Source organism: Mobula birostris, chromosome 7, assembly GCF_030028105.1.
Source record: "Mobula birostris isolate sMobBir1 chromosome 7, sMobBir1.hap1, whole genome shotgun sequence".
Taxonomy (NCBI): domain Eukaryota; kingdom Metazoa; phylum Chordata; class Chondrichthyes; order Myliobatiformes; family Myliobatidae; genus Mobula; species Mobula birostris.
This window is the reverse complement of record NC_092376.1, coordinates 50,717,851-50,731,193: the sequence shown is the minus strand read 5'-3', so window position 1 is coordinate 50,731,193 and position 13,343 is coordinate 50,717,851. Positions and strand designations below refer to the sequence as shown.

Sequence of the window (13,343 nt, the reverse complement as noted above, 5' to 3'; positions counted from 1 at the left end):
TCACCAGAACAGTGACATCAAACCACATTAAAGGAAAAACAATATTGAATTGTTAACCATCTGAATAAAACAGAGGTGCAGCAAGCTATTAAAAAGGCAAACAGTGTATTATTAGCTTGTAGCACAAGGTTTTGAGTACAAGTGGGAAGGACCCTAGTAAGACCTCACCTGATGTGGGTGGAGTCCACTCACATGTGGACTCTACCCACCTCACAGAAAGGCCAGGACTTCTACTGGATAAAGAGTAGTTCAAACACTAAGTTACAGCTTGGACAGAATCCTGATTACAAGATGTTAGAGACGTGACAAAGATATGTGTAACTGACACCAACCTGGACCAGATAGTGCACTAATCAATAGGCAAAGATCCATGCATAGCATCAGTTAGAGTTGATCTGTATGATGTTATCATTCTTCAATAGGATTTCAGCTTTTCTCTCAGAGCAAAGTTTGTGATTTACACTGTAGCACTTGCACAAACCTTGGCTTTAGAACTGAAATATTAATTCCATACAACAATTTTGTATAATTATAATCAAACATCAGGTGGTCCAAAAAAATCACAATTGCATCCATATTTAGAAGTACATAGAACAGTACAGCACATTACAGGCCCTTCAGCGCACAATGTTGTGCTGACCCTCAAACCCTGCCTCCCATATAACCCCCCACCTTAAATTCCTCCATATACCTGTCTAGTAGTCTCTTAAACTTCACTAGTGTATCTACCTCCACCACTGACTCAGGCAGTGCATTCCACGCACCAACCACTCTCTGAGTAAAAAACCTTCCTCTAATATCCCCCTTGAACTTCCCACCCCTTACCTTAAAGCCATGTCCTCTTGTATTGAGCAGTGGTGCCCTGGGGAAGAGGCACTGGCTATCCACTCCATCTATTCCTCTTATTATCTTGTACACCTCTATCATGTCTCCTGTCATCCTCCTCTCCAAAGAGCAAAGCCCAAGCTCCCTTAATCTCTGATCATAATGCATACTCTCTAAAACAGGCAGCATCCTGGTAAATCTCCTCTGTACCCTTTCCAATGCTTCCACATCCTTCCTATAGTGAGGCGAACAGAAATGGACACAGTACTCCAAGTGTGGCCTAACCAGAGTTTTATAGAGCTGCATCATTACATCGTGACTCTTAAACTCTATCCCTCGACTTATGAAAGCTAACACCCCATAAGCTTTCTTAACTACCCTATCTACCTGTGAGGCAACTTTTAGGGATCTGTGGATGTGTACCCCCAGATCCCTCTGCTCCTCCACACTACCAAGTATCCTGCCATTTACTTTGTACTCTGCCTTGGAGTTTGTCTTTCCAAAGTGTACCACCTCACACTTCTCCGGGTTGAACTCCATCTGCCACTTCTTTGCCCACTTCTGGATCCTATCAATGTCTCTCTGCAATCTTTGACAATCCTCTACACTATCTACACCACCACCAACCTTTGTGTCGTCTGCAAACTTGCCTGGACAAAGTAATGATCTTTGTTTAATCTTCCAGAGGTAATGTCATCTTGGCACACCACAGCTGTCTTCAAGGCAATTACAATGACCTCTGCCTCCCCTGTGAGCCACACTGCAATGGGATATACCCTTTCAAATCCATAAACTTCCTCATATCTACAGGATTTGGTTGCCTCTGTTTAAAAAAAGTTTGACATATTTAAGAGGTCTCAGACTTGCTCTCAAATTGGGAATGTCTAGGAGCACGAGGCTTGCAGTCATCACTAATAGCCTCGGAAAAAAATGAGGTATACAGTTTTTAGTAGCATTAGATTAGAGAGTTGCAGCTAAGAACTTGTTTGTCATTGTACATCCACAGCAGAACTGAACTGAGGCTAAATCCAAAAATGATTTACGCCTTTCCCTTGCAGCTTGAAAAATTGTGACCGTATTTGTAGTTACAGGTTTATCATGGGCCCTGGCTGTAAAACCCACAGTAAAAGTTCTCAGCACAAGTAGAAAATTTATACAAGAATAACTTGTATATGAATTCCAGCAAGATCTTTGATACCACCATCCAAGTAAACCATCTACTTCATAGCTATTAGAGATACTTTACTCAAATACAGAATTGCAGGAAATGCAAGATAAGCAATGAGATTTTTGTACACATTTCAGACCTTTGCCGAACTATCAAAAATGCAAGTTATGACGCATAAGAATACAGAATGCCTAAAAGAAAGCAACAAATGTTAGACAAAGAGCCTGATAGAGGCCATTAGAAAACAGACCAAGCCTTTGCTGAAGGAGTTGGCTGTGGTAGTGAGTTATGATACAGAGAAAAGTGAAAAATATGACCTTTCATCACCAAGTATGGAAGTTGACAAAACTCTTTGACCTAGTTGTTAGAGCAAGAGTGAAAAGGGCAAAGGAAAACAGCAGCCTTATGCAGGATTTGAAGTTCAAAAGTTATAGACAATTTGCTGTTTGTCCTCCAGTCTAGCAAGCAGATGAACAACATATAGGTGAATATGTGAGACAGCAGTTCCCATCCCATCAACAAAATCGATTCCTGCATGATTATGTAGTGTTTGGTTTTCAATTATTTGTTAATAAAGATGGCAAAATAAAAGACATAAGATTTAAGATCAAAAGTGTTAGCAAGTACATAGGCAAACCTACTTCATGGCTTGGAGAATAGCATGCTTGGTGATCCAACTGATTAAATGTCAGGATCAAATGAGACTTCCTTCTGAATATCCGGCCAACTAAGCAACATATTTCAATGAGACAGGCCCCATAAATACAAGTCCAACCACTCCTAATAGCAGTGAGGCACCACACAAAGTAATACAGCAATAGATGAAGCTAATTTGGGAAAAAAATGTATCTTTAAGTCAAGTTTCTCATGATCTTTTTTCATCCATGACTATTAACTGTATTTGAATGACAAGTGTCGGCACTCAGTAACATCATTATATTCTGTCACCACAATTCCTAACCTTTGTCTTCCAGTCCTATACAGTATGTAACCAGACCCAATCAAAGTCATCTCATGGAAGATTTTGAAATCACAACTTCCTTCAGCTTTGTCAACATAACACTAATGTTAAATGCTCAGACCTCTAAATAACTTGTTTTTGAGTACATTATCAATTGCTATTAATATTTGAAAATAAATTGGACAGGTTTCTTTGTACAATCAGAAAATATTCCTAAAATCAAGCTTCCAGGAGTATTTACCCAGTCCCTGATGAATGAATAACTTATGTTATTCCTCTTCCCTTCCTCTTGTGACACTGTTTGTGTTTGAAGTGACTATTTGCATTAAAGATTGACATTTTAGATAATCCTTGTCCATACAAAACATTCCCATCTTGTCCTGGAATGCTCCTAGTCTTCCTATACTAAAATTATACTTTTCTATTTCTCACTGCATTCATCCTGTGTACATAGTGAGCCTGGTAATTTAGTACTTGCAGCTTCGTTTCAGGGGCTCACACACCCCTTTTAACTACCTACCAATGAATTGGTCTAGCCCCTCTCTTGAATTAGCTGAAGTCTCAGAACCACTCAACAATGAATTTCACAAGATTTCATAGAATGTTGAAAGACTAATTTAACTAGGTTCTGTGAACAGTAAAAAAACAATAAAACAAAGTTTTCAGCAATATTGTACTAATGGCTACAATGAAATCTATTTATTGAAAAAGTCAAATGCAAATTCAAAATTTTCATTATGATAAACAATATGAATAATACAAAAACAATACGAATTTGAATTCCACTGAGAACTGCACAAGCAGAATGTAAACCACTTGGTTCAAAAATAAAACAAGAGCTGGCTCAAACTAGCTCTTTGTAACTGCCATAATAACAAGTTCTATGAATATATGCTGTACATAACTTAACAGTGTAATCTATGTAAAATCAGTTAACAAACATTGCTGTTTTATGACTGTATCACTATTATGTGACTGTACTGAGAGATCAACTGCTCTCTGTTCAAAGACTAGCCAAGTACAAATGTTCCTTAACATTATGTTTTTGAAAAATTCAATATTGTACTCATCTGAGTGTGCTTACAATATCTGCTTCAATGAACAGTAATTTACTCTGGTTATTGTAGAATTGTAGAAGTACCATGGCAGTGATGGAGGCTGTTTGGCCCACTAAGCAGAAGCTGATTTTTATGTAATCTCTTTCACAGACTCTTGCTCCTGCAATCTTGCCCACTTCAAGTACTCAAGTAATTCTTTTTTGAAAGCCACAATTGAATTTGCTTTCCATCATACTTTAAGGAATGATAAAGATTTTCCTCATGTCTCCTTTATTATGTCTGTGCCGGCTCTTTTGAAGAGCAGTTAGTTGTGCTTAGTTCAACGATCCCATTTTTGTTTGTGACTATATAACTTTTTTATCCACAGATGCCTGCTCAAATTTCATTCAGATTTATTTATGAAATCAACTGCCACCATTTTTTCTTCGGGCAAAATATTCCAGTTCACAACCGTATTGAGTCAACAATTTTAAACCTATGACCTCTGGTTATCATTCCACTTGCCAAGGGAGCAGCTGTACTCCATTCCATTAGAACCTTTCAGCTATATCTATTAAGTTACCCCCTGCTCCTTCTATATATACATAAAAGCATATTCCCAAACTCTTGGAGACTCTTTTATTTTACATCTTTCCTGAGAGTGGTTAGTTTTCATCTGAAGCCTAACATTGTCCCATGAGGGTGAATGCTACGTGGGAATTGGTATGGACTTGCTGGCCTCGCTGGGCTCCTGCATCACAAGGATATGTACTTCAATCGGCCACTTTTAAAGGCTTTTCTATTTAAGTTTCGTTGTTGAATATCCACATATGGAATAAGCACTGAACGTTAATTGCGAGTCTCATGCTTAGTGGGAGCACCTTCAAAGATTTTAAATCCACAGGATTACAAAGGACATTAAATTTACAAATGTTTTAAGATAATAGTTTTGGGGACAGAAAGCAGAAAGTGGTGAGTAGATGTTTTTCCAGGCTTGCAGCCACTGCTCATCTACATTAATCAGAGCATTTATGGTATAAGGCTTTTTCATACTGAACTTCCCAAAGTCTGCCATGCATACTTTTCTGCTTTGAACTCCCATCCTCTACACTCTGTCCTTTTAGTCAATCTATCAACGACATTCTGCAGGCCAGTTCTCCCTCAATTCTCTTTATAATGTTGGCAAGTTTTATGGCATCTGAAAATTTTCAAATGGTGCTCCGTTTGGGTCTACAGCATCCAAAAAATTGAAAGGAGATTATGGAGCCTAAACTGAACATTGGGAAGCACAGCAGCTCACCTCTCAGTCTGAAAACAACTATTCTCTGCTTCCTGTCACCGAACCAATATCAAAAGAAAAATAAGTGCTGTAATCCTGTGAATTTTAAATCTCTGAGAACACACCTACTTTAAATATTAGAATAAGCAACAATTATTCCATTTGTTGACATTTAACAATGATATACAGAAATATATAAGCCTTTAAATACAGTAACATACATTGCTGGTTACTGGCTTATACTTCATGGATCAGAATAATTGGACTGGAAGCTAGACCATAAGACATAGTATCAGAATTAGGACATTCAGCCCATTGTGTATGCTCTACCATTCCATCATGGCTTATTTAACAACCTTCTCAACCCCACTCTTCATTCTTCTCCCCACAAACTTTGAAGCTATTCAAGAACTTATAAACCTGTTTTAAATACACTCAATGACTTGGACTCTACAGCCATCCGTAGCAATGAATTCCACATATTCCACCATCCTCTGGCTAAAGAAATTCCTCTTCAACTTTGTTCTAAAGGTACAGTACAAAGGTCTTAGGTGTGTATATATATATATATATATATATATATATATATATATATATATATATATATATAAAAAAAAATGAGAGTGCCTGAGATATTTGCACAGCACTATATTTGTCAACATGGAGTGGAGAGCGAGTTTGCAAATCTGGCAGGAGCAAAGGATGTTGGGAATGCCAAGGAAGGGGTGTGGTGCAGATGGCAGAGAAGGAGTGCCGGGGCAGGGGGTGGTGCGGGTGCAGACATACCCACCCCTGAGACACTAGACAAGGTCATTTGATTCCAAACAATTGGTTTATTGATCATTACAGAATATCTCTCTGGTGTTTCCTGCCCCCTCCCCTCTCCCTTCCCCTTTTCCCAACCATGAGTCCTCTCTCCCTGCCCCCTTTCCACTCTCAATCCATAATAGAGACCCATATCAGAATCAGGTTTAGCACCACTCACATATGTCATGAAATATCTTTTTTGCAGCACCAGTACAGTGCAGAATATAAAATTACTACAGTACTGTGCAAATGTCTTAAGCAGCATAGCTATATATGTTCCTAAGACTTTTGCACAGTACTGTACGTACTTCTACTCAGATGCTGTGCCTTCTGATTCTAGACTCACCTACTATAGGAAATATCTTCCTCACATCCACTCTGTCTAGACCTTTCAATATTCAATACGGTTTCAATGAGATTCCACCCTCATTCCTGTAAACTCCAGTAAGTACAGGCCTAGAGCCATCAAATGCTCCTCATACATTAACCCCTTGATTCCTGAATTCATTCTCTTGAACCTCCTCTGGACCCTCTCCAATGCCAGCACATCTTTTCATAGATAAGGGGCCCAAAAGTGCTCACAATACTCCAAAGGTGGTTTGACCAATGTCTTATAAAGCCTCAGCATTTCATACTTATTCTTATATTCTAGTCCTCTCGAAATGAATGCTGAAATTACGTTTGCCTTCCTTACCACTGACTTAATCGCCAAGTTAACGTTTGAGGAATCCTGCACAAAAACTCCCAAGATCCTTTGCACATCTGATTTTTGAATTTTCTCCCCGATGATGAAATAAAAACACAAAAATGTCTTCATTCCACATCCAGATGGTCTAAGGATCCTCCCCATCTTTCTTGAACAGAGGCCCAACCACAACTCATTGCCTAACTGAACTTGTTTTTACACTGAACTCCTCCTTGAATTGCACTTTCTCCATTTCAAAGATGAAACTCATACAAGCCCATTGTGATGAAACAACATAAATTTACAGCTATTTACAGTATCAAATTTTCATTTGCTTTTATAAACATAATAAAGCTTGAACCTCACAGCTGAGGACAAATTAAAAATGTACATTAAGCCTGCTTTTATTTGCTATTTACAGTGCAAAATAATACCAATTTAACTATTTTCAATATAGATTAATTTTACATTCTTGTACAGCCATCTGAAAGCTTCATGATAAAATCAGTGGGATCTTGAATTTTAACTGCAGAGCAACTCACACAAAATGCTGAAGGAATTCAGCAGGTTAGGCAGAATCTATGGAGGGGAATAAACAGTCAACATTTCACGCCGAGACTTTCATTAGGACTGGAAAGGAAGGAGGAAGATGCCAGAATAAGAAGTGGTTGGGGGGGGGGGGGGAGAGACACAAATGTGAATGTGATAGGTGAAGCCAGTCGGGTGGAGGAAAGTGATGATATATGAAGCAGCGAGGTGAAAGGTGGAAAGGTAAAGGGCTGGAGAATAAGGAATCTGACAGGAGAGGAGAGTGGACCATGGGGAGAAAGGGAAGGAGAAGGGACACCAGGGGTGGTGACTGACAGCTGGGGAGAAGAGGCAAGAGCGGAGCCAGAGCTGGGAGTTGAAGAAGAGGGGAGGGGGAGGGGGAGAAATTACTAGAAGTTGGAGAAATCAATGCTTATGGAAGCTTCCTAGACAGAGTTGAAGGTGTTGCTCCTCTAAACTGATGAAGGCCTCATCATGGCAAAAAAAAAAATCGAACTTTTTTTTAGTTTACCTAAGCAGAGGTGGTTTACCTAGAGAACATTGTAAAGAAATTGTCTTTGTCCAATACAATGTTTGAAGAGAGTTTAATCATTTTCTTGTAAAAGACAACCTTATTCCTTATTTTTAGTTTTGGTACAATCATAAGGCTTCCACCACTGTGAAAACTGCAGCACTTTCTTCCTCTGATCATCAAAGTTTTCTCTGTGAGGTTTCCGCCAACGCCTTGGCTCTAGATCTAACATGCCACCAACAATTTCCTTTAAAAGAGGACAAATCAGTTAATGTCAATTATTTTTCTGCAAACTGCTCACTAATTCAACATAATATTTCTACTCCCTGTGTTATTCCCTTTTCACCAACTACACCACACACAAAGCAAATCAATTTCCTTCCTCTGTTCTCTTGGGCAGGCAAGAGGAATATACTAAGTCAAATTTTGACTCCATCTCCTACCTTTTAATATTAAAAGAAATATTATTTCAAGTTTTCTAGTAAGATTTTTAAAAATGGATACTTCCCACTACACTTCTGAAGACATTGTTCTTTAATTACATTGCCTTTACTTGTGTGGCTCTATTAATTTAATGAACTGCAACCCCAAGTGCTGTTCTGGTACTCAGGTTCAGTACACTTATGGAGCCAGCAGGTAGGCTCTCCTTGAGATGTCAATGGTGGAAGGCCTCTACATCAAAATGATTGCCAAGAGATTGAGGAGGTCTGGAGAAATTTCTTCAGCGAATTATGGAAAAGTTAATATATTATTGGAAATAGAACAAAAGGAATAAAATGAGGTAATGGGATTTATTTTGGATAGTTCTAGATAAAGCACCAGCCGGATGGCTCCAGATTGTATCAGTTCCCTCTAAGCTACAGAAGACATGTTGAACAGCAAAAACAGCACAAGAAACAATATAGTGTCAGAGAGCAGCTAGATAAAGACTCCCAGAATTTACATTATAATTAAATCATTAGACCTTGCAGAGCAAATATTTTATATTTCATAATTGGTACATGAAGTTGAGTACATTTACTGTTTAATGAGTTTTTACTAACTGATTTCTTTCTGAGATGATTTAAATAAGAATCAAGCAACTCTGTAGTATATGTCACAAGCACACAAGTTAGGGTACCTTCCCAAAGTAAAAAGGAAACTTGTCTTCATTTTCAATGACATGAGCAAATCCACCTTGAAGACCAAAGTCCACAGAAAAATAAGGAAGACCTTTAGGAACCTGAAACAAAAAAAAGTATTCTTAGATGTTGCTTCTGCAATGTGGAACAATCTGCATCTAAATGAAAAGAATGTAAAGAGTCGACACTCAGGGTCTGCATGCTTGTTCACTGACAGATTAAATCAAGTGTGGAGAAGAAATTTTTATTGAAGCTCCTGTTAAGCTGTGTAGTTCAAAAGCAACACAAACAAGAGAAAATCTGAAAAAGCAACACACACACAAAATGCAAGCAGTATCTATGGAGAAGAGTCATCAGGTCAGGAGAAATAAAGATGAGGAGTCAGAGTAAAAAGGTGGGGGAGGGGAGGAAGAAGCACAAGGAAACCCATGTGGAGCTCATAGACTTCATCAATTTTGCCTCTAGTTTCCAACCTGCCCTCAAATTTACCTGGTCCATTTCCGACACCACCCTCCCCTTTCTCGATCTCTCTGTCTGTGTCTCCAGAGACAGCTTATCTGCTGATGTATATTATAAACTCACTGACTCTCACAGTTCCCTGGATTATTCCTCTTCTCATCCTGTTACTTATAAAAATGCCATCCCCTTCTTTCAATTCCTCTGTCTCTGCCACATCTGCTCTCAGGATGAGGGTTTTCATTCCAGAACTAAAGAGATGTCCTCCTTCTTCAAAAAAAAGGGGCTTTGCTTCCTTCACTATCAACACTTCCCTCAACGTCTCTTCCATTTCGCACATGTCTGCCCTCACCCCATCCTACCACCCCACCAGAGATAGGGTTCCTCTTGTCCTCACTTACCACAGCACCAGCCTCCGTGTCCAGCACATAATTCTCCATAACTTCCGCCAGCTCCAACAGGATCCCACCACCAAACATATCTTTCCCTCCCCCCAAACTTTCTGCTTTTCAGAGGGATCACTCCCTACATGACTGATTGCCCATTCGTCCCTCCCCACTGATCTTCCTCCTGACACTTATCCTTGCAAGCGGACCAGCCCCTATACTTCCTCCCTCACTACCATACAGGGCACCAAACAGTCCTTCCAGGTGAGGAGACACTTCACCTGTATGTCTGTTGTGGTCATCTACTGTATCCGGTGCTCCTAGTGTGGCCTCCTGTATATCGATAAGACCCGACACAGAATGGGAAACGGCTTCACTGAGCACCTACATTCCATGTGCCAGAAAAAGTGGGATCTCCCAGTGGCCAACCATTTTAATTCCACTTCTCATTCCCATTCGTCCATCCACGGCCTCCTCTACTGCTGCAATGAAGCCACACTCAGACTGGAGGAGCAACACTTTATATTTCGTCTGGGTAGCCTCCAACCTGATGGCATGAACATCGATTTCTCGAACTTTTGGTAATGCCTCTCCCACTTTCTCCTTCACCATTCCCCAGTCCCTTTTCTCTCTCTCATCTTATTCCTTTATCTGTCCATTGCCTCCCTCTGGTGCTCCTCCCCCTTTTCTTTCTTCCATGGCCTTATGTCCTCTCCTATCAGATTCTCCCTTCTCCAGCCCTGTACCTCTTTCACCAATCAACTTCCCAGCTCTTTACTTCACCTCATCTCCCTTCCAGTTTCACCTATCACCTTGCGTTTCCTCCTCCACCTTCTTACTTTGACTCCTCATGTTTTCTCCAGTTCTGATGAAAGGTCTCGGCCCAAAATGTTGACTAAGGTCTTTTCAATAGATGCTGCCTTGCCTGCTGAGTTCGTCCGGCATTTTGTGCATGCGGCTAGTTCAAAAGCACTTGTTTATGTTTTTCACATCCCTATGACTTTATACAAATTTACGTCACTAGTGGGTTTGATAAATGCAAAATATTCACCAAAATATATAGCTAAGTTGCACTACTGATTTTCTATGAAGATGCTGTACATTCTGGTACACCAACATTAAGACACAAATCATGTTACGTTGTTTTCTTCAAGTCTTAGTAAAGTTTCAAAACTGAGTATTCAAAATTCTTAACCTCCTATTCTCTCTCCTACTGTAGCACCTAGTTAAAACCTGTGATATAGTGGGAGACTATGAAGCTAAACTCAGATTTAGATATATCAGAATATAATTCCATCATATTTTATTATGTTAGATACTGCTGTTAAATTATTCTACTTTTTAAGATGCAGTCAGAGGTATGGGGTATCACAACAAAAAAAAACAATTTGTTGGAAATGTTGCACCTTAGAACATGCTTAATGCTTTAATTGTTCATGAAGCTCTAAATATCATGCAAGACAAAATTTTAGTGTGTAGTTTTAATCCTGCCTTAATCTGTGATGCCTCTTCACCCAGTACTGTACTGGGGATATCTGCAAAGGAAGCCTTGTATGAATGTGCAATAAAAATCTTCCTCCAATGGCGTATGAAAAAACTGGCATCTTCTTCCCTACCGGGCTGTTTCAGCTTGTATATATTCACATGCAAATAGTTTATACAACATTGCATTTTAGTTTAATCCCCATGTATCCAACTTGCCTCTATGTAAACCAACACTATGAAAAGAAATTACTCTTGGTAAGAGTAGATATAAATAAATTCCATTTCATATGAGCTATGTGTAGAACTCCCAGCAGGCTTCAAGTTTTGAGATACTACAACATTCTGTTTAATTAGAAGTTTTAGTAGTGTTGAGTTTAGTAGATTTCTGGTCCAGCAATTTTAAAACCAAATAGCAAAGTAAATACTTTCTTTTTAAGAATTGGTGAAATCGTTTTATGCCAACAAACTATGCTTTCCATAGATAAGGAAAAAGAAATCTATTTGGAAAAACTGTGGTTATCAAGAATTTTAAGACAATATAAAGATAGGGACATTTGTTACAGGCACAATTTAAGGCCCTCAATGCAAGGCTCCAGCTCAAGCACACAAAATGAAAGAAAAATAGCTTTTTAGAAAAAGTGCATTTTGTTATGAATGGTGATACAATCCTATAATTCAAATACAGCAATTAGTATTCCAAAACACTGCAGCTCTTACAATCAAAACTGCATTTGAAACTATTTTAATCCAATATTTGATCACAAAAGCAAAAACAATTTAGATAATGCCAATAATTTAATTATTATAACAATAGGCAAATTAATAGAGGAGGTTCAGTGTAACCGGGCTTTGTAAAGCATTAAAAAATCGTAATCTATTAGGCTACAGAAGATAAATTAGAGTTACATTATGAAAGACAGATTTAGTGAAGTCAACCGCAATGATACAGATATATAATATAGCAGAAGGTGGTGAATATTTTTTCCGTTCATGCATTTGAACGAACCAGATTCTGCAGCTGTAATGATGAGCCAATAGTAAGTTGCCATTAGCATTACACTGTAATTAACAGCAACCTTAGTGTAATAGATATATATGTAATGAAATGTTTTCACTGAGGTTTATGCTTAGGGCTATTCCTCAGTTACGTGGGAATCTAATGAATTTTTAAAACAGCATGTTTAGCCACAATTACTACTTTGTGGCCCTAAATACATAAGTACATATGTATTGTCAATCTCTAAAATATTATAATTCAATGAAATTGATTTTTTATTTTAACAAATTCAGTTTCTGGATCAGGAGGTTACTAAAGTAGCTAAATTTTGCTCTCAAAGTATTTAATGAAAACTGCAAGAAAAATCAAAAGAAAAATATTCTTGGTGGAACACAGTTTGAAATTTAAGTACTCTTGTGCACTGTGAAACACATAGTCAATCTATAGATATGTTTGCTTAGGTCTTTGCAATATGCAGTTATTTTATTTGATCTTAGGTATCTTACCCAGACAAAAATAACTTCATTCAATTATTTCATATATATATTTATATATATTGCATAATTCCTAGACAATGGTAGTAACTACTTACAGCTCTGCGGATATCCCTTGTTGAAAGATCAACTAGCTTCTTGTTCATGGCCCACTCTTCATCGGACTCCATTATAGCTTTCTTTCATAAATTGCACAAATAGCAAAGGAAAATAATTACATTTAGGGAAAATATTGTGTCAAACAATGCACTTGAATGTTTCCCTATTGCTGGCTCTATTTACAACAACCATTACCATAATGAAATGTTAATGCTTATAAATGCTCTCCGTGTAAAATAAAACATTTCAGAACAAAACAAAACTGAAGGCACTGGGCTTCAATTCTATGAGATTACTTAGTACATTTTCCTCACACAATCTAGTGTCTGCACTTATAAAAACTTACTCTTCTACATTGAGGTTTAATTGGTAATTGTGCCTAAGTGAAAATATGGTTGGGAAGCAAATGACCACTGACAAGAGAAAATCCGCAGATGCTGGAAATCAAAACAACACACATCAAATGCTGGAGGTACTCAGCAG

At 38.3% G+C, this 13,343-nt stretch overlaps 1 protein-coding gene across 2 annotated transcripts in view; it reads right to left on the bottom strand.

Annotated features, from left to right (window-relative positions):
* Positions 1-3,677: 3,677 nt before the first annotated feature.
* cwf19l2 (CWF19 like cell cycle control factor 2) overlaps positions 3,678-13,343 on the bottom strand; it is a 124,475-nt gene continuing 114,809 nt past the window's right edge. The window contains exons 16-18 of one of the 2 annotated variants that reach the window (XM_072263121.1): positions 12,860-12,940; positions 8,943-9,044; positions 3,678-8,069 (exon numbers count right to left, since the gene is read on the bottom strand). In XM_072263121.1, coding sequence (XP_072119222.1) covers positions 7,923-8,069; positions 8,943-9,044; positions 12,860-12,940 — 330 coding nt within the window. In that variant the 3' untranslated portion in view covers positions 3,678-7,922. Of the gene's footprint in view, positions 8,070-8,942; positions 9,045-12,858; positions 12,941-13,343 lie in introns of those variants that run through there. The other variant, XM_072263122.1, reaches the window with a different exon arrangement.